At 44.0% G+C, this 23,648-nt stretch overlaps 1 protein-coding gene across 1 annotated transcript in view; it reads right to left on the bottom strand.

Moving 5' to 3' along the window:
• Positions 1-23,648, bottom strand: part of LOC124788468 (ATP-binding cassette sub-family G member 1) — a 522,704-nt gene that overhangs the window by 89,281 nt on the left and 409,775 nt on the right. The window contains exon 7 of the mRNA XM_047255738.1: positions 6,175-6,339. Within this exon, the coding sequence (XP_047111694.1) occupies positions 6,175-6,339 (165 nt within the window). The remainder of the gene's footprint in view (positions 1-6,174; positions 6,340-23,648) is intronic.

The following is a 23,648-nucleotide window of genomic DNA, read 5'->3' as shown; positions in this document are numbered from 1 at the left end:
CACAATGGTTGATTCGAACTAGTGCCCATTTATACCCTCTCCCCACGTACAGATACATTACTGTTTATTGTCTTTTATCTGCAGTACTTTGTAACAGTGTGTATAGTACGTGGTACATAACATGAGGACAGGATGTCATTCTTTCTGACGTTCCCTTGCTTGTGTAACGAGTTTCCCACAAACAGTAACGGATGCGTGGCAAAACTTGATGCTAGTGCAGAGAAAAAAAATTGTTAGAATCTGTACACGGCTCTTCATGAGTGCCCCTGGAGCTTCAGAAGACGATTGTGTGAAAAGGACAAAAATATTGGCCAGATTTGCCCTGATTCCGTAGAAAATTAACAAACTTAATTATGTATGTAGATATATTTTCCATCCCGGGAATCGAGATCTCGACGATTTTTGCCTCTTGTCGACCATGATATTGACAGGATATCGGTCCTTGAAATCCCATGACCTTCGAGGATAATGAAAATAGATGTATTTGTACGTGGGATATATGTTCAGATTGACTATTTTCTAATTATTTCCGTTACTTGTACTATGAAACCGTGCTTCTTGCCGAATGTCATGATTCTAGGTCAACGGGAAGTACCCTACAACTTTTAATGAATGAGTTTGCGAGTATCAAAATGTGTGACTTAAATGATCGTATTTTGACTGCATTGACTTAGACGCTCAACTTTTTTACACCACCGAGGGGCCATAGACATTAGGACGTGACATAACTTTCAACTTGATAGTCTATTCCATCCTCGGGAAAGGGGTCTAAACAAACAGACACACAGACAGATAGACGGTCAACAAATGAATTTTTTTTCGTATTATATAATTACAAAGCAACATTTTTCGGATTTTTACTCTGTTTGTACCGTTAAACCTCGAGTATTTTCAGGTTTCATGAGTTTGTATCAAAATAAGTGACATAAATGGCCTTATCTTTTCATCGCGTTTTATACACCGCCGACTGATCATAGACCTTAGTATGTGTCATACATGTCAGCTTGGTATGTCTACCTGTTCCTGGAAAAAGGCGTCTTAACATACAGACAGAAGGACAGTGATCCTATAACGGTTCCTTTTTTACCTATTGAGGAACGGAACCCTAAAAAGATACATATCAGTAGATATAACATCTCTCCAAGTTTCCATTCGTCACAAGCTCCGTGGGATAGTTGCAGAGATCACCATTAGGGGGCAGATGCGTCAGAAAATATAGATAAATCGTACACTCCGTATCGAGATCGAATTAATGCCTGCAGTTAGGCAACCCAATGAACAGATTCCAAAGCGGGCTGCTGTCGTGACGTCCAGGCCAGTCGCAGCAGCGACTCCGATGAATTTACAAGAAAATCGCGTCAGCAAAACACAATTATTTTAATTGAATCAACTGTGGGTTCTTGGTGAAACATTGTAAATTAACTAAACAAACACTGTTTTTGTCCATGTTTCACAATTTTATTATTACTATTATTGCACAAACAAGTTACGTCAAAGAGCTACGTTGTGCAATAATAGCCAGACGGAGTGGCCGAGCGGTTCTAGGCGATTCAGTCTGGAACCGCGCGACCTCTACGGTCGCAGGTTCGAATCCTGCCTCGGGCAAGGATGTGTGTGTCGTCCTTAGGTTAGTTAGGTTTAAGTAGTTGTAAGTTCTAGGGGACTGATGACCTCAGGTGTTAAGTCCCATAGTGCTCAGAGCCATTTTGAACCATTTTTTTTGTGCAAATTCTGTCAGAGACAGCAAAGGACTTGGAAGAGCAGTTGAACGGAATGGACAGTGTCTTGAAAGGAGGTTATAAGATGTACATCAACAAAAGCAAAACGCGGATAATGCAATGTAGTCGAATGAAGTCGGGTGATGCTGAGGGAATTAGATTAGGAAATGAGGCACTTAAAGTAGTAAAGGAGTTTTGCTATTTGGGGAGCAAAATAACTGATGATGGTCGAAGTAGAGAGGATATAAAATGTAGGCTGGCAATGGCAAGGAAAGCGTTTCTGAAGAAGAGAAATTTGTTAACATCCAGTATTGATTTAAGTGTCAGGAAGTCATTTCTGAAAGTATTCGTATGGAGTGTAGCCATGTATGGAAGTGAAACATGGACGATAAATAGTTTGGACAAGAAGAGAATAGAAGCTTTCGAAATGTGGTGCTACAGAAGAATGCTGAAGATTAGATGGGTAGATCACATAACTAATGAGGAGGTATTGAATAGAATTGGCGAGAAGAGGAGTTTGTGGCACAACTTGACTAGAAGAAGAGATCGGTTGGTAGGACATGTTCTGAGGCATCAGGGGATCACCAATTTAGTACTGGAGGGCAGTGTGGAGGGTAAAAATCGTAGAGGGAGACCAAGAGACGAATACACTAAGCAGATTCAGAAAGATGTAGACTGCAGTAGGTACTGGCAGATGAAGAAGCTTGCACAGCATAGAGTGGCATGGAGAGCTGCATCAAACCAGTCTCAGGACTGAAGACCACAACAACAACAATAGTAAAAATAAAATTGTGAAAAAAGACCAATAACAGGGTTTGTTTAGCTAAAAAATAATTAATGTATAGTAATGCAATTTCATGAATACATTTGTCTTGGTAACATATTTAAGTGATCAACATTGCAAGTTCAGAGCTTAATGTAAGCGGCGAAATAAGCCACTGCATATGTGAAATGGTGATACATTAATAACCGGTGTAGCCGCCAGTGTGTTGAATGTAAGCATGGAAATGTCCATGCATTGTGCTCTCCAGATGTAGTTTGTCAGATGGAGATCCATGTTTGTCACACTTTGTCGGTCAATGCAGGTTCGGTTAATGCTGGATGTGGTTGAAGCTGGAATTGTCGTCCGATGATGTTTCATGCGTGCTTGATTCGAGGCAGACTTGGTGATCGAACAGACCAAGAGAACGTGACGGTGTTCTATTTTAGTTAGCAACAGCTCTTATGTGTCCGAGCGTTATCCTGTTGGAAAACATCCCACGGAATACTGTTCATGAATGGCAGCACAAGAGGTGGAATTACCAGACTGACGTACAAATTTTGCAGTCAGGGTGAGTGGGATATCACGAGAGAGTTCCTGCTGTCGTACGAAATCTCTCGCCAAACCATAACTACAGGTGTATGTCCAGCATATGCAGACAGGTCATTTGCACGCCCTCGACTGGCCTTGTTCTAACCAACACACGACCCTCACTGGCACCGAGGCAGAACCAGCTTTCATCGGAAAACACAGAAGACCTGGACACTGGTGTGCTACGAGATCTAGTTTAATATCACCGAAGACGCATATGGCGGTGGTTTGGGGGTCAGTGGAATGCACGCTATACGGCATCTGGCTGGGAGCTGTCGGTTAAGTAGCCGATTTGTAACAGTTCGTAGTGTCACTGTGGTGCCAACTGCTGTTCAAATTGCTGCTGCCGATGCAGTACGATTCGCCAGAACCATGTGGCGAACACGATGGTCTCCCTCGCGTTAGTGCCATGTGGCCTTCCAAAGAGCGGTCTTAATGCGACCGTACATTCTAGTGAACACTGCTGTCAGTAATCATGTACAGTGGCTGCATCCCTGCCAAGTCTTTCTGCAATATCGCAGAAGAAACATCCAGCTTCTCGTAACCCTATTACACGACTTCGTTCAAAATCAGTGAAGTGCTGATAATGCCGTTTTTGTCGCCTTAAAGGCATTCTAGACTAAAACAAACTCATCATGTCTGACCTCAAACGTAACTAACGCTCATGAGCGATACAGCGGGTATTTAAAGGTAACCTGATTTGGACCCTTATATTGGCGGTGGTAGCGCTACTTTTATGCGGCTCTCACGAATGTGAATAAACATCATCTTTGTAGATGTAGAAACACGCCTACCATCACACTCCTCCTTGCTGTTGCGATTTTTTTTTCCACCAGTGAATATGCGTTTGCCGTGTCACTAACGGTGCCCATATTGAGCACCTGAATGTGAGTTCAAAACCTGGAGAGATCCTAAGTTCACTAACCAGGAAGGTACTTGGGCTCGAACAAACAGATCTGTGTGAACGTTTGGTTACAGGACCATTATGTATCTCTGAATGTGCTGGCGGGTGTCGTTTTTCTGCAAAACTCTGCAGCCATGCTCTAGATATCACTGTAGATGTAATTGTAGACGCCATACGCAATGCGGCAATCTTAATTATAAATGTAAATGCGGAATGTCAATAAAATGCTCCGAGCAATACGAATGACTGCAAAACGCACAGTGAAGAAATGCAAGTTGATCGCATGGCGTATTTGCACATTCTATAATATCAGTGTTGAAGGCCCCGTCAATGACACTTTTGAAGTTGTCCACTGGTTCACCAATATCGTAGCAAGCGTAACGAAGCATTGGTCTGTATACTCCCGCAGATAACTGATTGTAAATGACAGAATGCATATTAATGATAAAGAATCTGTCGTGCAATTTCGGCTGCATATTACTGAAACGTAGTTTAATGAAGTCTGTTATTCTCTTGGCATATATTTTATATTGCCTGAAGAAATACACATCCAGAGGTTGTGCATATTTTGTAGTTTTAGGCGGAATGATTTTTAAATCTACATGTTTTCCGCCAGATGCTTCCAGTAGTACTCGTCCATCCTTATGTCCAGACCAGGAATCACAAAGTACTAATGACTTTCTCGACAAATGTGGATTCATAGCTCACAGAAAAAACGTCTTCAGATGTTGTTTCGTCATCTTCCCACTCACACTTGCATCGACGACGACATTTGGAGGGCACCGTGTTTCTATTTCCCTTGACACGCGGGATCCAAACTTTCCACTGGATTCTTGGAAGCAAATATAAGAGTTTTTCTGCCAATCGTCCGTCCATTGATATAGCAACATCGATCGCGTACCTATGTGTTGCACAGTTAACTGATTGCAACATCGCGACAGTGTTTCTCTCCCCTTTCATGGATAGTGTTCTGTCACAAGAAAGTTCATAGTTGAACTGATTCTGATCACAGGTCCATACAGAACTAATATCGATGTTTTCTCTCGTGATATGCTCATTGACGTCAGCATCAAACGTTTGAGCTCTTTCAATGAGCTCTTCTTCGTCATCCTTATCTTTTCGTGCTTGGAGCATAGTGATACGGCGTGATGTTATCCTAAACTCCTTTTTCAAATTAGTAATAAATCCTAGTGAAGCTGTAAAGTTTGTACACCCGAGATTTCTGGCTACGTCCAATGCCCAATGTTGTAAATGCCAATAATGAACGGCGGAACCGCATTCTCGCACTTCTTCGAATTTCGCCATTACACTCTCCTTGATGGTCTTGAACAGCAGTGTACGATTTCCTTTGAAAACTGTATTTCCTTCTCTTTTCTGTGCCACGTGATCCAGTATGTTTTTAATATTGCTTTTAGACTTCAGTTTAGGGTATCTTTTCAGAAGCTTGTCGTATGTGTCGAAACCTCTTACGTAATAATCATCGTACATGTTCTCCAGTGTGTTGTCATCAAACGCCGTGATGATACTTGCAACTTTAGCCTTCTTCTTGGGAGACGGTTGGTATTCACTGTCACTGCTTCCATCGCCTCTTCCCGCACTTGCCATAGCACTACCGTTTGCAATGAGTTGTTCGTCATTATCATCATCATTATGTGTTAGTGTTACAACAGTATCTGTTTCTAACTTATGCTCATATTTCTGCACTATAATAGATACCAGAAAACATGCGAATGATTCGTCTTCTACATCAGTACCATCTTCACGAAGAAGGGTTCTTCGTAACTTCATCTCAACGAAGCGCAATACATTAGCAGGATTGATTACCAATCGCCGAGCCATCTGACGCTTCAATACACAAATAATGTCACAAAACGCAACTTCAGAGGCACACTACACCGTTCCTACTGGTCCCGACTGGCGTACCGGCAGGTCAGTGTGCAATGCGGCATGGCATACGCAGAGGCCTCTAAAGGACGACTGCAGAGTTTTGCAGATGCGGGAGTATCACTAGTGCAATAAGAGACCTTTACATTATTTCTCACACGATTTTGGTGTATGTGTGTTTGTTCGAGCCCAAGTATTTTCCTGGTGAGAAGTGTCATTTTTCTATATGATTTGTAGTTTTCGCTCAGTCGTCTGATGAAGACATGGAGGTACTTACGAATAACCGTTTACATAACAGGATAGGCTCTGTGTCTTACCTGGAGCCGCAGCGAAGACGTTGGCTACCTGGGAGCTACCGTACTCGTCACCTGCAGTGACGGGTAGTGGGAGCTGCCACCGGTTGCGGCCGTTGTCGATGGCTGCACACAGTCGCTCCAAGACAAGCGCGTCCTCTTCGTCGGGAACTTCCAGCATCTCCACCACTGCAACACAAGGGGGAGTGTGGACTTAACACTTGCTCGTTGCACCTATACAGATAGATTTGCCATTACTTGCAGGAAAGCTCACGCTCACCGTGCACCATTTCTTCTTGTGTACTGTATCTTTCTCTACACGCGGGATGTCACTTCAGCACACCGTACAATTCCTAAGATTAGTAGTTTAGTAGCTATGACGAAACATTTCATACACCTGCTTTTTCAAATGACATCTATGAGGGGAATTACTTTTTTAATATCCATTCATCCCCAACCTCTTCATTCCTGAGACAGAACGGAATTGTCATGATTTCTTTTTTTCATATTTTCCAGCAAATTGATAAACAAGCACGACACAAATGCAAATGAAATACTTTTGATGATTCAGTAAGCCATAAATGGAGGTGCATATATGTGGACTAGGAGTCTCACTTATCGTGAAAAGTACTAGTCTTTGCTTCCTTCAATAAAAACATTTTATTCAGCAATAAATGTATTTTATTCGAAGTAGTAAACTGCATATCGTAATGTACACAACAAATATAATTATTAATGTATGTTAATATTTCTGAAATACACGATTTCCAATACAGGGAAAACGTCACAAATGCAAGAAGATAGTAGTCATACAATAATTTCTGGCAAGGAATAATTTGATACTACCGCTAAATAAAACTGTATGTTATGGTAAGCTTCAAAACAATTATTTTTCACAATACACAAATGCATTCCACATTTTACGGACACGTCTGTTGTCTTGAAACTGTAGCCAGGTTTCCTGCATTTTGAGGCATTCCTTGCCTCAAAAAATGTTGGTAGTTGATCAGCATTGTAAAAACTAGCTTCTGAAATCGGTTGCAACACAACTCTTCTTGGGTTTTTATTCACATTTTCAACGTCATCCACATATTTACTGTCAGAGGAATTCACTGTACAAGGACGTCCTCTTCTCCTAGCTACTGGAACGACATCTTAACTTTCTCGTTGTTTACCTTTCAGTTTAACCCAGCTCAGCAGGATAATTTTCACCCAAAAACGAGAATTCGTCATCTACCCAATCAGACAGTTCCGCGTTGCTGTCAGTAAAATGAGTTTTTAATTCCCAGTCAGTAATTATTTCATGCGTTGCTGTTTAGTGTAGAAAGAACGGTTATTTTACTATTCCATTATCGAAGAATAATTGAAATATTCACTATGATCTGGGGTCCACGTACGAGGACCTTCAGTAAATGTGTTATTTCATAGTAATGAACAAAATTTATACAGAGCCGAACTAATTCTCAACATCTAGAATAGTTAGCGAAAGTCAGGAAAACGACACAGATTCTCAGTCTAATATTTAGGAATAATAACTATTCACAAACCTCTGATATTTGTGAAAGTAACCATTTTCTGCGTACGACCGGCTGCAAACTAACTAATGAATCGTTCTTTTCAAGGTTCTGTGCCCTGCTTTAACAAAATGAACTAGAAGGTCCACACTCGCAGCCCAACCGTCTATAAGCGGAAAAATACGCCTGTTTACGGAAAAAAATGAACAAAGGTCTACTTGTGTAATCTGAGGGAATGAAGAGTTTGAACATAATACATAATCAACGAATCAAAAAGAATACTGTACTTATTAAGTTATGGGTACAATAGATGTGTTTTTGTGTTTAGGGCAGCTGGACAAGATGGAGAAAAAAAGAAATAAGTGCGCAGAGTAAATATGGCTCTGCATGCTGTTTGCAAAGCAAACCGATTTTTCAGATCAGAATCATCTAATGTATATGAAAGGGAAAGTTTAGATTCAGTATGCATTACTGTTCTTTATATTATTTAAAAAAAGCATTAACAACTGTATACCAATAAGACTGTAACAATGAGAAGTCTTTGCTAATAGATTCAGAAGCATACGACCCACCTTACATTTCAAGGCGGTGGGTTACTGTGTACTGTTAATGAAACGAAATGAAATAATGAAATTACTTCTAATGCGAAAACTGATCAGTAATTGAAGGTTGGTAAGCGTATTGTGGACAGGCGCAAGTCGTGAACTGAGATGAGAGACAAGGGAGAAAACAAGAGAATCACGGAATAGAATGGACAGAATGGCTGCAACGAATCAGATGGGACAGGCATGCAACCAGACGAATAGAAGGTAGATTGCGCAAAGAAAATTTGTGCCGAATGCGAAGGAAGAAGGAAACATCAAACGGGTGGCATAATGGAAGATAGTTAAATGATGTTGAGAAATGTCCAGGAGCAACATGGATTCGGAAGATTAGGAGACGGTAATGCATTAAGGCGTCTGAAAAGCGCCTATATCCAGAAATGACGAACAGGACTATGATATACGCCATGTGATCAAAATTTTACGGACAGCTGTTGGTGGACACTAACACAAGCTGTGTCCACTCTTCTCCTTTAAGACGGCTTGAACTCTGTTACAGACACTTTCAGTGAGGTGTCTCAGCAGTCGAAAACAGAAGGTTGGATCCCGGGGTATGGAGTGAAGTTAAAATTTTACCGACAGCTGTTGGTGGACACTAACACAAGGCGTGTCCACTCTTCTCCTTTAAGACGGATTGAACTCTGTTACAGACACTTTCAGTGAGGTGTCTCAGCAGTCGAAAACAGAAGGTTGGATCCCGGGGTATGGAGTGAAGTCAAAATTTTACTGACAGCTGTTGGTGGACACTAACACAAGGTGTGTCCACTCTTCTCCTTTATGACGGCTTGAACTCTGTTACGGACACTTTCAGTGAGGTGTCTCAGCAGTCGAAAACAGAAGGTTGGATCCCGGGGTATGGAGTAAAGTCAAAATTTTACGGACAGCTGTTGGTGGACACTAACACAAGGTGTGTCCACTCTTCTCCTTTATGACGGCTTGAACTCTGTTACGGACACTTTCAGTGAGGTGTCTCAGCAGTCGAAAACAGAAGGTTGGATCCCGGGGAATGGAGTGAAGTCAAAATTTTACCGACAGCTGTTGGTGGACACTAACACAAGGTGTGTCCACTCTTCTCCTTTATGATGGCTTGAACTCTCTTACAGACACTTTCAGTGAGGTGTCTCAGCAGTCGAAAACAGAAGGTTGGATCCCGGGGTATGGAGTGAAGTCAAAATTTAACCGACAGCTGTTGGTAGACACTAACTCAAGGTGTGCCCACTCTTCTCCTTTATGACGGCTTGAACTCTGTTACGGACACTTTCAGTGAGGTGTCTCAGCAGTCGAAAACAGAAGGTTGGATCCCGGGGAATGGAGTGAAGTCAAAATTTTACGGACAGCTGTTGGTGGACACTAACACAAGGTGTGTCCACTCTTCTCCTTTATGACGGCTTGAACTCTGTTACAGACACTTTCAGTGAGGTGTCTCAGTAGTCGAAAACAGAAGGTTGGATCCCGGGGTATGGAGTGAAGTTAAAATTTTACCGACAGCTGTTGGTGGACACTAACATAAGGCGTGTCCACTCTTCTCCTTTAAGACGGATTGAACTCTGTTACAGACACTTTCAGTGAGGTGTCTCAGCAGTCGAAAACAGAAGGTTGGATCCCGGGGTATGGAGTGAAGTCAAAATTTTACCGACAGCTGTTGGTGGACACTAACACAAGGTGTGTCCACTCTTCTCCTTTATGACGGCTTGAACTCTGTTACGGACGCTTTCAGTGAGGTGTCTCAGCAGTCGAAAACAGAAGGTTGGATCCCGGGGTATGGAGTAAAGTCAAAATTTTACGGACAGCTGTTGGTGGACACTAACACAAGGTGTGTCCACTCTTCTCCTTTATGACGGCTTGAACTCTGTTACGGACACTTTCAGTGAGGTGTCTCAGCAGTCGAAAACAGAAGGTTGGATCCCGGGGAATGGAGTGAAGTCAAAATTTTACTGACAGCTGTTGGTGGACACTAACACAAGGTGTGTCCACTCTTCTCCTTTATGATGGCTTGAACTCTGTTACAGACACTTTCAGTGAGGTGTCTCAGCAGTCCAAAACAGAAGGTTGGATCCCGGGGTATGGAGTGAAGTCAAAATTTTACCGACAGCTGTTGGTAGACACTAACTCAAGGTGTGCCCACTCTTCTCCTTTATGACGGCTTGAACTCTGTTACGGACACTTTCAGTGAGGTGTCTCAGCAGTCGAAAACAGAAGGTTGGATCCCGGGGAATGGAGTGAAGTCAAAATTTTATGGACAGCTGTTGGTGGACACTAACACAAGGTGTGTCCACTCTTCTCCTTTATGACGGCTTGAACTCTGTTACAGACACTTTCAGTGAGGTGTCTCAGTAGTCGAAAACAGAAGGTTGGATCCCGGGGTATGGAGTGAAGTTAAAATTTTACCGACAGCTGTTGGTGGACACTAACACAAGGTGTGTCCACTCTTCTCCTTTAAGACGGATTGAACTCTGTTACAGACACTTTCAGTGAGGTGTCTCAGCAGTCGAAAACAGAAGGTTGGATCCCGGGGTATGGAGTGAAGTCAAAATTTTACCGACAGCTGTTGGTGGACACTAACACAAGGTGTGTCCACTCTTCTCCTTTATGACGGCTTGAACTCTGTTACGGACGCTTTCAGTGAGGTGTCTCAGCAGTCGAAAACAGAAGGTTGGATCCCGGGGTATGGAGTAAAGTCAAAATTTTACGGACAGCTGTTGGTGGACACTAACACAAGGTGTGCCCACTCTTCTCCTTTATGACGGCTTGAACTCTGTTACGGAAACTTTCAGTGAGGTGTCTCAGCAGTCGAAAACAGAAGGTTGGATCCCGGGGAATGGAGTGAAGTCAAAATTTTATGGACAGCTGTTGGTGGACACTAACACAAGGTGTGTCCACTCTTCTCCTTTATGACGGCTTGAACTCTGTTACGGACACTTTCAGTGAGGTGTCTCAGCAGTCGAAAACAGAAGGTTGGATCCCGGGGAATGGAGTGAAGTCAAAATTTTACCGACAGCTGTTGGTGGACACTAACATAAGGTGTGTCCACTCTTCTCCTTTATGACGGCTTGAACTCTGTTACGGACACTTTCAGTGAGGTGTCTCAGCAGACGAAAACAGAAGGTTGGATCCCGGGGTATGGAGTGAAGTCAAAATTTTACCGGAAGCTGTTGGTGGACACTAACACAAGGTGTGTCCACTCTTCTCCTTTGTGACGGCTTGAACTCTGTTACAGACACTTTCAGTGAGGTGTCTCAGCAGTCGAAAACAGAAGGTTGGATTCCGGGGTATGGAGTTAAGTCAAAATTTTACGGACAGCTGTTGGTGGACACTAAGACAAGGTGTGTCCACGCTTCTCCTTTATGACGGCTTGAACTCTGTTACGGACACTTTCAGTGAGGTGTCTCAGCAGTCGAAAACAGAAGGTTGGATCCCGGGGTATGGAGTGAAGTCAAAATTTTACGGACAGCTGTTGGTGGACACTAACACAAGGTGTGTCCAATCTTCTCCTTTATGACGGCTTGAACTCTGTTACAGACACTTTCAGTGAGGTGTCTCAGCAGTCGAAAACAGAAGGTTGGATTCCGGGGTATGGAGTTAAGTCAAAATTTTACGGACAGCTGTTGGTGGACACTAACACAAGGTGTGTCCACACTTCTCCTTTATGACGGCTTGAACTCTGTTACGGACACTTTCAGTGAGGTGTCTCACCAGTCGAAAACAGAAGGTTGGATCCCGGGGTATGGAGTGAAGTCAAAATTTTACGGACAGCTGTTGGTGGACACTAACACAAGGTGTGTCCACTCTTCTCCTTTATGATGGCTTGAACTCTGTTACGGACACTTTCAGTGAGGTGTCTCAGCAGTCGAAAACAGAAGGTTGGATCCCGGAGTATGGAGTGAAGTCAAAATTTTACAGACAGCTGTTGGTGGACACTAACACAAGGTGTGTCCACTCTTCTCCTTTATGACGGCTTGAACTCTGTTACGGACACTTTCAGTGAGGTGTCTCAGTAGTCGAAAACAGAAGGTTGGATCCCGGGGTATGGAGTTAAGTCAAAATTTTACGGACAGCTGTTGGTGGACACTAACACAAGGTGTGTCCACTCTTCTCCTTTATGACGGCTTGAACTCTGTTACAGACACTTTCAGTGAGGTGTCTCAGTAGTCGAAAACAGAAGGTTGGATCCCGGGGTATGGAGTGAAGTTAAAATTTTACCGACAGCTGTTGGTGGACACTAACACAAGGCGTGTCCACTCTTCTCCTTTTAGACGGATTGAACTCTGTTACAGACACTTTCAGTGAGGTGTCTCAGCAGTCGAAAACAGAAGGTTGGATCCCAGGGTATGGAGTGAAGTCAAAATTTTACCGACAGCTGTTGGTGGACACTAACACAAGGTGTGTCCACTCTTCTCCTTTATGACGGCTTGAACTCCGTTACGGACGCTTTCAGTGAGGTGTCTCAGCAGTCGAAAACAGAAGGTTGGATCCCGGGGTATGGAGTAAAGTCAAAATTTTACGGACAGCTGTTGGTGGACACTAACACAAGGTGTGTCCACTCTTCTCCTTTATGACGGCTTGAACTCTGTTACAGACACTTTCAGTGAGGTGTCTCAGCAGTCGAAAACAGAAGGTTGGATCCCGGGGTATGGAGTGAAGTCAAAATTTTACCGACAGCTGTTGGTGGACACTAACACAAGGTGTGTCCACTCTTCTCCTTTATGACGGCTTGAACTCTGTTACGGACGCTTTCAGTGAGGTGTCTCAGCAGTCGAAAACAGAAGGTTGGATCCCGGGGTATGGAGTAAAGTCAAAATTTTACGGACAGCTGTTGGTGGACACTAACACAAGGTGTGCCCACTCTTCTCCTTTATGACAGCTTGAACTCTGTTACGGACACTTTCAGTGAGGTGTCTCAGCAGTCGAAAACAGAAGGTTGGATCCCGGGGAATGGAGTGAAGTCAAAATTTTATGGACAGCTGTTGGTGGACACTAACACAAGGTGTGTCCACTCTTCTCCTTTATGACGGCTTGAACTCTGTTACGGACACTTTCAGTGAGGTGTCTCAGCAGTCGAAAACAGAAGGTTGGATCCCGGGGAATGGAGTGAAGTCAAAATTTTACCGTCAGCTGTTGGTGGACACTAACACAAGGTGTGTCCACTCTTCTCCTTTATGACGGCTTGAACTCTGTTACGGACACTTTCAGTGAGGTGTCTCAGCAGTCGAAAACAGAAGGTTGGATCCCGGGGTATGGAGTGAAGTCAAAATTTTACGGACAGCTGTTGGTGGACACTAACACAAGGTGTGTCCACTCTTCTCCTTTATGACGGCTTGAACTCTGTTACAGACACTTTCAGTGAGGTGTCTCAGCAGTCGAAAACAGAAGGTTGGATTCCGGGGTATGGAGTTAAGTCAAAATTTTACGGACAGCTGTTGGTGGACACTAACACAAGGTGTGTCCACACTTCTCCTTTATGACGGCTTGAACTCTGTTACGGACACTTTCAGTGAGGTGTCTCAGCAGTCGAAAACAGAAGGTTGGATCCCGGGGTATGGAGTGAAGTCAAAATTTTACGGACAGCTGTTGGTGGACACTAACAAAAGGTGTGTCCACTCTTCACCTTTATGACGGCTTGAACTTTGTTACGGACACTTTCAGTGAGGTGTCTCAGTAGTCGAAAACAGAAGGTTGGATCCTGGGGTATGGAGTGAAGTCAAAATTTTACGGACAGCAGTTGGTGGACACTAACACAAGGTGTGTCCACTCTTCTCCTTTATGACGGCTTGAACTCTGTTATGGACACTTTCAGTGAGGTGTCTCAGCAGTCGAAAACAGAAGGTTGGATCCCGGGGTATGGAGGGAAGTCAAAAATTTTACGGACAGCTGTTGGTGGACACTAACACAAGGTGTGTCCTCTCTTCTCCTTTATGACGGCTTGAACTCTGTTACGGACACTTTCAGTGAGGTGTCTCAGCAGTCGAAAACAGAAGGTTGGATCCCGGGGTATGGAGTGAAGTCAAAATTTTACCGGCAGCTGTTGGTGGACACTAACACAAGGTGTGTCCACTCTTCTCCTTTATGACGGCTTGAACTCTGTTACAGACACTTTCAGTGAGGTGTCTCAGCAGTCGAAAACAGAAGGTTGGATTCCGGGGTATGGAGTTAAGTCAAAATTTTACGGACAGCTGTTGGTGGACACTAACACAAGGTGTGTCCACACTTCTCCTTTATGACGGCTTGAACTCTGTTACGGACACTTTCAGTGAGGTGTCTCACCAGTCGAAAACAGAAGGTTGGATCCCGGGGTATGGAGTGAAGTCAAAATTTTACGGACAGCTGTTGGTGGACACTAACACAAGGTGTGTCCACTCTTCTCCTTTATGATGGCTTGAACTCTGTTACGGACACTTTCAGTGAGGTGTCTCAGCAGTCGAAAACAGAAGGTTGGATCCCGGAGTATGGAGTGAAGTCAAAATTTTACAGACAGCTGTTGGTGGACACTAACACAAGGTGTGTCCACTCTTCTCCTTTATGACGGCTTGAACTCTGTTACGGACACTTTCAGTGAGGTGTCTCAGTAGTCGAAAACAGAAGGTTGGATCCCGGGGTATGGAGTTAAGTCAAAATTTTACGGACAGCTGTTGGTGGACACTAACACAAGGTGTGTCCACTCTTCTCCTTTATGACGGCTTTAACTCTGTTACGGACACTTTCAGTGAGGTGTCTCAGCAGTCGAAAACAGAAGGTTGGATCCCAGGGTATGGAGTGAAGTCAAAATTTTACGGACAGCTGTTGGTGGACACTAACACAAGGTGTGTCCACTCTTCTCCTTTATGACGGCTTGAACTCTGTTACGGACACTTTCAGTGAGGTGTCTCAGCAGTCGAAAACAGAAGGTTGGATCCCGGGGAAAGGAGTGAAGTCAAAATTTTACCGACAGCTGTTGGTGGACACTAACACAAGGTGTGTCCACTCTTCTCCTTTATGATGGCTTGAACTCTGTTACAGACACTTTCAGTGAGGTGTCTCAGCAGTCGAAAACAGAAGGTTGGATCCCGGGGTATGGAGTGAAGTCAAAATTTTACCGGCAGCTGTTGGTGGACACTAACACAAGGTGTGTCCACTCTTCTCCTTTATGACGGCTTGAACTCTGTTACAGACACTTTCAGTGAGGTGTCTCAGCAGTCGAAAACAGAAGGTTGGATTCCGGGGTATGGAGTTAAGTCAAAATTTTACGGACAGCTGTTGGTGGACACTAACACAAGGTGTGTCCACACTTCTCCTTTATGACGGCTTGAACTCTGTTACGGACACTTTCAGTGAGGTGTCTCACCAGTCGAAAACAGAAGGTTGGATCCCGGGGTATGGAGTGAAGTCAAAATTTTACGGACAGCTGTTGGTGGACACTAACACAAGGTGTGTCCACTCTTCTCCTTTATGATGGCTTGAACTCTGTTACGGACACTTTCAGTGAGGTGTCTCAGCAGTCGAAAACAGAAGGTTGGATCCCGGAGTATGGAGTGAAGTCAAAATTTTACAGACAGCTGTTGGTGGACACTAACACAAGGTGTCTCCACTCTTCTCCTTTATGATGGCTTGAACTCTGTTATGGACACTTTCAGTGAGGTGTCTCAGTAGTCGAAAACAGAAGGTTAGATCCCAGGGTATGGAGTGAAGTTAAAATTTTACCGACAGCTGTTGGTGGACACTACCACAAGGTGTGTCCACTCTTCTCCTTTATGACGGCTTGAACTCTGTTATGGACACTTTCAGTGAGGTGTCTCAGTAGTCGAAAACAGAAGGTTGGATCCCGGGGTATGGAGTGAAGTCAAAATTTTACCGACAGCTGTTGGTGGACACTAACACAAGGTGTGTCCACTCTTCTCCTTTATGATGGCTTGTACTCTGTTATGGACACTTTCAGTGAGGTGTCTCAGCAGTCGAAAACAGAAGGTTGGATCCCGGGGTATGGAGTGAAGTCAAAATTTTACAGACAGCTGTTGGTGGACACTAACACAAGGTGTGTCCACTCTTCTCCTTTATGACGGCTTGAACTCTGTTACGGACACTTTCAGTGAGGTGTCTCAGCAGTCGAAAACAGAAGGTTGGATTCCGGGGTATGGAGTTAAGTCAAAATTTTACGGACAGCTGTTGGTGGACACTAACACAAGGTGTGTCCACACTTCTCCTTTATGACGGCTTGAACTCTGTTACGGACACTTTCAGTGAGGTGTCTCAGCAGTCGAAAACAGAAGGTTGGATCCCGGGGTATGGAGTGAAGTCAAAATTTTACGGACAGCTGTTGGTGGACACTAACAAAAGGTGTGTCCACTCTTCACCTTTATGACGGCTTGAACTTTGTTACGGACACTTTCAGTGAGGTGTCTCAGTAGTCGAAAACAGAAGGTTGGATCCTGGGGTATGGAGTGAAGTCAAAATTTTACGGACAGCAGTTGGTGGACACTAACACAAGGTGTGTCCACTCTTCTCCTTTATGACGGCTTGAACTCTGTTATGGACACTTTCAGTGAGGTGTCTCAGCAGTCGAAAACAGAAGGTTGGATCCCGGGGTATGGAGGGAAGTCAAAAATTTTACGGACAGCTGTTGGTGGACACTAACACAAGGTGTGTCCTCTCTTCTCCTTTATGACGGCTTGAACTCTGTTACGGACACTTTCAGTGAGGTGTCTCAGCAGTCGAAAACAGAAGGTTGGATCCCGGGGTATGGAGTGAAGTCAAAATTTTACCGGCAGCTGTTGGTGGACACTAACACAAGGTGTGTCCACTCTTCTCCTTTATGACGGCTTGAACTCTGTTACAGACACTTTCAGTGAGGTGTCTCAGCAGTCGAAAACAGAAGGTTGGATTCCGGGGTATGGAGTTAAGTCAAAATTTTACGGACAGCTGTTGGTGGACACTAACACAAGGTGTGTCCACACTTCTCCTTTATGACGGCTTGAACTCTGTTACGGACACTTTCAGTGAGGTGTCTCACCAGTCGAAAACAGAAGGTTGGATCCCGGGGTATGGAGTGAAGTCAAAATTTTACGGACAGCTGTTGGTGGACACTAACACAAGGTGTGTCCACTCTTCTCCTTTATGATGGCTTGAACTCTGTTACGGACACTTTCAGTGAGGTGTCTCAGCAGTCGAAAACAGAAGGTTGGATCCCGGAGTATGGAGTGAAGTCAAAATTTTACAGACAGCTGTTGGTGGACACTAACACAAGGTGTGTCCACTCTTCTCCTTTATGACGGCTTGAACTCTGTTACGGACACTTTCAGTGAGGTGTCTCAGTAGTCGAAAACAGAAGGTTGGATCCCGGGGTATGGAGTTAAGTCAAAATTTTACGGACAGCTGTTGGTGGACACTAACACAAGGTGTGTCCACTCTTCTCCTTTATGACGGCTTTAACTCTGTTACGGACACTTTCAGTGAGGTGTCTCAGCAGTCGAAAACAGAAGGTTGGATCCCAGGGTATGGAGTGAAGTCAAAATTTTACGGACAGCTGTTGGTGGACACTAACACAAGGTGTGTCCACTCTTCTCCTTTATGACGGCTTGAACTCTGTTACGGACACTTTCAGTGAGGTGTCTCAGCAGTCGAAAACAGAAGGTTGGATCCCGGGGAAAGGAGTGAAGTCAAAATTTTACCGACAGCTGTTGGTGGACACTAACACAAGGTGTGTCCACTCTTCTCCTTTATGATGGCTTGAACTCTGTTACAGACACTTTCAGTGAGGTGTCTCAGCAGTCGAAAACAGAAGGTTGGATCCCGGGGTATGGAGTGAAGTCAAAATTTTACCGACAGCTGTTGGTAGACACTAACTCAAGGTGTGCCCACTCTTCTCCTTTATGACGGCTTGAACTCTGTTACGGACACTTTCAGTGAGGTGTCTCAGCAGTCGAAAACAGAAGGTTGGATCCCGGGGAATGGAGTGAAGTCAAAATTTTACGGACAGCTGTTGGTGGACACTAACACAAGGTGTGTCCACTCTTCTCCTTTATGACGGCTTGAACTCTGTTACGGACACTTTCAGTGAGGTGTCTCAGCAGTCGAAAACAGAAGGTTGGATCCCGGGGAATGGAGTGAAGTCAAAATTTTACCGACAGCTGTTGGTGGACACTAACACAAGGTGTGTCCACTCTTCTCCTTTATGACGGCTTGAACTCTGTTACGGACACTTTCAGTGAGGTGTCTCAGCAGTCGAAAACAGAAGGTTGGATCCCGGGGTATGGAGTGAAGTCAAAATTTTACCGGCAGCTGTTGGTGGACACTAACACAAGGTGTGTCCACTCTTCTCCTTTATGACGGCTTGAACTCTGTTACAGACACTTTCAGTGAGGTGTCTCAGCAGTCGAAAACAGAAGGTTGGATTCCGGGGTATGGAGTTAAGTCAAAATTTTACGGACAGCTGTTGGTGGACACTAACACAAGGTGTGTCCACACTTCTCCTTTATGACGGCTTGAACTCTGTTACGGACACTTTCAGTGAGGTGTCTCACCAGTCGAAAACAGAAGGTTGGATCCCGGGGTATGGAGTGAAGTCAAAATTTTACGGACAGCTGTTGGTGGACACTAACACAAGGTGTGTCCACTCTTCTCCTTTATGATGGCTTGAACTCTGTTACGGACACTTTCAGTGAGGTGTCTCAGCAGTCGAAAACAGAAGGTTGGATCCCGGAGTATGGAGTGAAGTCAAAATTTTACAGACAGCTGTTGGTGGACACTAACACAAGGTGTCTCCACTCTTCTCCTTTATGATGGCTTGAACTCTGTTATGGACACTTTCAGTGAGGTGTCTCAGTAGTCGAAAACAGAAGGTTAGATCCCAGGGTATGGAGTGAAGTTAAAATTTTACCGACAGCTGTTGGTGGACACTACCACAAGGTGTGTCCACTCTTCTCCTTTATGACGGCTTGAACTCTGTTATGGACACTTTCAGTGAGGTGTCTCAGTAGTCGAAAACAGAAGGTTGGATCCCGGGGTATGGAGTGAAGTCAAAATTTTACCGACAGCTGTTGGTGGACACTAACACAAGGTGTGTCCACTCTTCTCCTTTATGATGGCTTGTACTCTGTTATGGACACTTTCAGTGAGGTGTCTCAGCAGTCGAAAACAGAAGGTTGGATCCCGGGGTATGGAGTGAAGTCAAAATTTTACAGACAGCTGTTGGTGGACACTAACACAAGGTGTGTCCACTCTTCTCCTTTATGACGGCTTGAACTCTGTTACGGACACTTTCAGTGAGGTGTCTCAGCAGCCGAAAACTGAAGGTTGGATCCCAGGGTATGGAGTGAAGTCAAAATTTTACCGTCAGCTGTTGGTGGACACTAACACAAAGTGAGTCCACTCTTCTCCTTTATGACGGCTTGAACTCTGTTACGGACACTTTCAGTGAGGTGTCTCAGCAGTCGAAAACAGAAGGTTGGATCCCGGGGATGGAGTGAAGTCGGCGTTCTTCTTCATCCTGACTGTGTTCCCCTGGATTCACTTCAGGACTCTGAGGTATCCCACACATCATTGCCTCACAGATGTTATACGACGACAGAGCGCATTATCATGCTGTAATGGTCATCGCCTCCTAGATGTCGCTCTAATGTTCGCAGTACACAATGCTATGAAATGTGTTCTTATCCTTCCAGGTTTAGCCCTTTATTAGGCGCAATAGGGGGACAATTCCCTAACCATGAAAAACACCCCATACCTTAACACCACATCCTCTGTAAGTCACTGTTGGCGCTACGCATATTGGCAGGTAACATTCTCCAAACCCAAACCCTGTAACGCCGGAAATGCATATCCTCGTATTTCCATCTATTGTACTATACTTTTTTTCCTTGTTTTGTTACCTCAAGATATGACATTTCTTTGTCTTTATATATTGTAATTGTTTTACTATGTGTATACATATATTTATGCATATATGTCGATTTATAATTGGTTTATTTTGTGAATATTATTTGTATTTATACGCTGGGTCTTGCCTAGGGAAAACTGCTATCGAACGATTACATCGATAGGTCGTGTGAAGACTCAAAGTGTGTAGGATCTTTGGTAGTGTTAACTCTGCCGCGTGGAGCGCGGGCAGAGCAGTGAGAGTCTGGCGGGAGTAGCGAGTGGAGCAGGTGTTGTGTGACGCTCCCGCGAGTTGCCGCGCTTTCGGGGTTTGGCAGCATGTAATTGCGCTCGACTCGCGATGATAGTTTCTGACATGGTGTCGCGGACGGGAAGCATTAGCTGGCGCACATCAAGAGCCCGTTTCGCCTGGTGACCGTGTCGAGAAGAAGGCGCGCCAACATCCAGCTTCTGCAACAGCGACGGCCGACAATGAGTGACTGTCGCCACTTCCTCGATCGACGGCTTCGAACCTTCAATAAACCAACAAGGAAGACTGGAAGCACGTAAAGTTTTAGAACTGTATGGCAGACCTCAGCTTTTAATCTTGTTCCATTTGCCTCGCAAAATTACAGCAACTTAGCATGAACCTTTGTTGCTCATTGTCCCAATTGCATTGCCAAGCAGGGTCCCTTCCTTTTCCGAAATGAGCCCGAGGGTCGTTGAAATTCAAACGCCAGCATCATTCGATTTCACTGCTTTAATTTCAAAGTTCAGCTGGCTACAATATTTAAATTGCACAAGCACAAATTAAGAGTGCGAGTTTTGTTACCGTATTTTAGTTACCTGTGACTGCAGCTCAGCTTGGTACGTACTAAATTTTACTATTGTTAATTGTTCAGAATCATTTAATTCAAGTTCAAAGTTAAATCTCTTCTTTCTAAATTGCGTAGATTCAAGTAGCTTTTGAAATGATTGTTGAGGTAGTCCAAGACTAACCGTATTTTACTGAATTTCGATGTGCTTCAGAAAGAAAGCTCACTATTAACTTCAGTCACTAAATTAACTTTCGATTTTCCGGTTTTAGTAATTCTTTTGCTAAATTAAGTCAGAGTGTAGCGAAATTTATTACTTCTGACAAACTTTCAGTTTTCACACTACACGTGTCAACCTTCAGTTGCCACGCTTCTAGTGCTAATTATATGTGTAATAACCTTTCTTTTTCAGTTACTATAGTAATTGTCCTTAGGACTGGCGACCGTAATTTCCCCCAAATCTCAAATACCTAATTACCGCTACTTAATTGTTAACGTAACGGCTGCACATTTACCTTCTTTATTAACTTTACCCCTTTTCAAAATTAATTTCCACCAGTTTCATTAGCACATTTCCTTTCATTTAGATGTAACCCTTTCCTCCCTCTTTACCGACAGGTTAACTTCGGTGACGATTGCTTTTCCAAAACTCCCATTACGTACACGCGGTTTCATTTTTCACTGTCATTAAGGTCGGTAAGTGAGGGGGGAGGTTACACGTGGCGACCTGGTGACAGGACAATCTTCAGATTTGAGGTTGTTCTGGACACGAATTTTCTTTGGTGCAAATGTCGTAACAAAGTACTGGTTACGTACAGGCCGTTACGTCAGCGAGAATAAGTAGTGGGAGTAATCCTAATTACATTTGAGATTTGTCATTTATATTGAAAATTATTAAAATGAGTGAAGGCAACAATTACCAAAATTTGGTAGACTTGGATACGGAACAATCGGTCGAACAGTGGGAAACGCGCACGGCGGTTCCCATTGTTCAGGGGCAGGCGGCTAGCATGAAAGACGCGACCGCCGAAACGCAACAAAGAGCAGAAATGGAATTCCAAACTTTAGAAAATGTTTCGGAATCGGAAGCGAAAATCAAATCTGTACCCCTTGATGATGAATACGGGGGAACATGTATAGAGGAACCAGCTACGGAAGTAAAACAGGTAGTCTCCGGGAATTTAACTGATTTATTGAATGTTTTGATTAATGAAATCAAGAGTCAATCGGCAGAAATTATAGCTCTGTCTGCCAAGCAAGAAGCTCAGTCTGAAAAGGTTGAACGAAAGCTAGACAATCAGAACAAAGCTATTAATGTTGTTAACAACAATGTTGGAATTGTTAATACAAAAGTTGATAAAATCAAAGAAGATATTGTTGTAATTAATACCGAAATCGGTAATCTTAAACAGGAAATGATAGGCGTTCAGGCGGAAATTGCGAGCATAAATACTCGTTTTGTTTCCGAAATTAGCAGAATCGAGAAAAGTGTAGGAGAAGCAGTTGCTCCGATCATCGAGAATAAGGTGACGGAACAAATTCAATTAGTGAAAAAAGAGGATCAACAGAAGGTGGAAACTTTAAAGGCTTTAGTGTCCGAAGTAGACACTAAAGTGAGGGAGCAGGCTAATACCTGCGAAGAGAAAAAGAGGGAAGTGGAAACGCTTGCGACAACCACTTGCCAAGTAATTACGAGAGTGTCGGAATTAGAAAAGAAACTTGACGAAAAACAGAGCTATGTGCCAATCTGTGCACATAGTTCGGAATTGTTGACGAAAATGGTTCGACCCCTTGAAAAAAGGCGGTATACACGCGACGGATTTCATTAAAAATTGTGAAAGAGTTTTACCCAGATCATGGACTAATGAGAGAAAAATTAATGCAGTTATTGATGTGTTGGCTGGTGATGCCAAACGTTGGGGCCTAAACCTCAACATTACGAACGTGACTTTTGACGAGTTTAAAAATTTGTTTCTGGCTGAATACTGGTCAGAGCAAAAACAGCAAAGTGTCTGGCGCGAATTTGTCGTATCGAGGCCTTTCGATGCGAATACGCGTGGTTCGATGAGGGAGTTTTGTGAGGGCTGGATCCGCAAGTTGGAATATTTGCGTGATCGCCGCACGGAATCCGAAATAGTCTGGGAACTCTACAAGAAGCTTCCAGATGATACAAAACGCTACGTAGGAAGCAATTACAGGACAATCAATGATTTCCTGGAAAGAGTTGAGGACGAGGACAATTGGCGCAATAATCGCGACAGTGGTAGAGGCCGTGGTAACAACAACGGGTACCACCCCAACCATAACAACGATAACCATGGGAATAATGCATACCGCAGCAATGACAATAATGGTTCTGGCCGTAATAACAATCGGTACAATGCAAATGATAACAGGAATGACAGAAACCAGTATCATACTAACGTGATACGGGCTTCACAGAATAGTAATAACGCCAGAGGGTGTGACCAGCCGCCTCAGCAGTATCCGGGGAGCGTATCTGCTGGGACGAGACAGGGAAACCATTAGCCGCGCCGGTGAGGGGCCGACCGGGCGTGGAGAAAATTTGGCGGCCCAATAACAGGAGAAAACCCAGGTGTCGTCGTTATGAAAATTCCGTATGGAATAATCAACGGCGGGAGAGTGTGCCAGTGTTAGGAGAAAGGAGTGCGCCCACAAGTAGTAGATCAGCTGTATACACGGCAGTAGAAAATACATTCACTGTCAGTGAGAACAATGTAAGT

The sequence above is a fragment of the Schistocerca piceifrons genome, chromosome 3, assembly GCF_021461385.2.
Source record: "Schistocerca piceifrons isolate TAMUIC-IGC-003096 chromosome 3, iqSchPice1.1, whole genome shotgun sequence".
Lineage (NCBI taxonomy): Eukaryota > Metazoa > Arthropoda > Insecta > Orthoptera > Acrididae > Schistocerca > Schistocerca piceifrons.
Note: the sequence above shows the minus strand (reverse complement) of the source record. Positions and strands in the feature narration are given on the sequence as shown.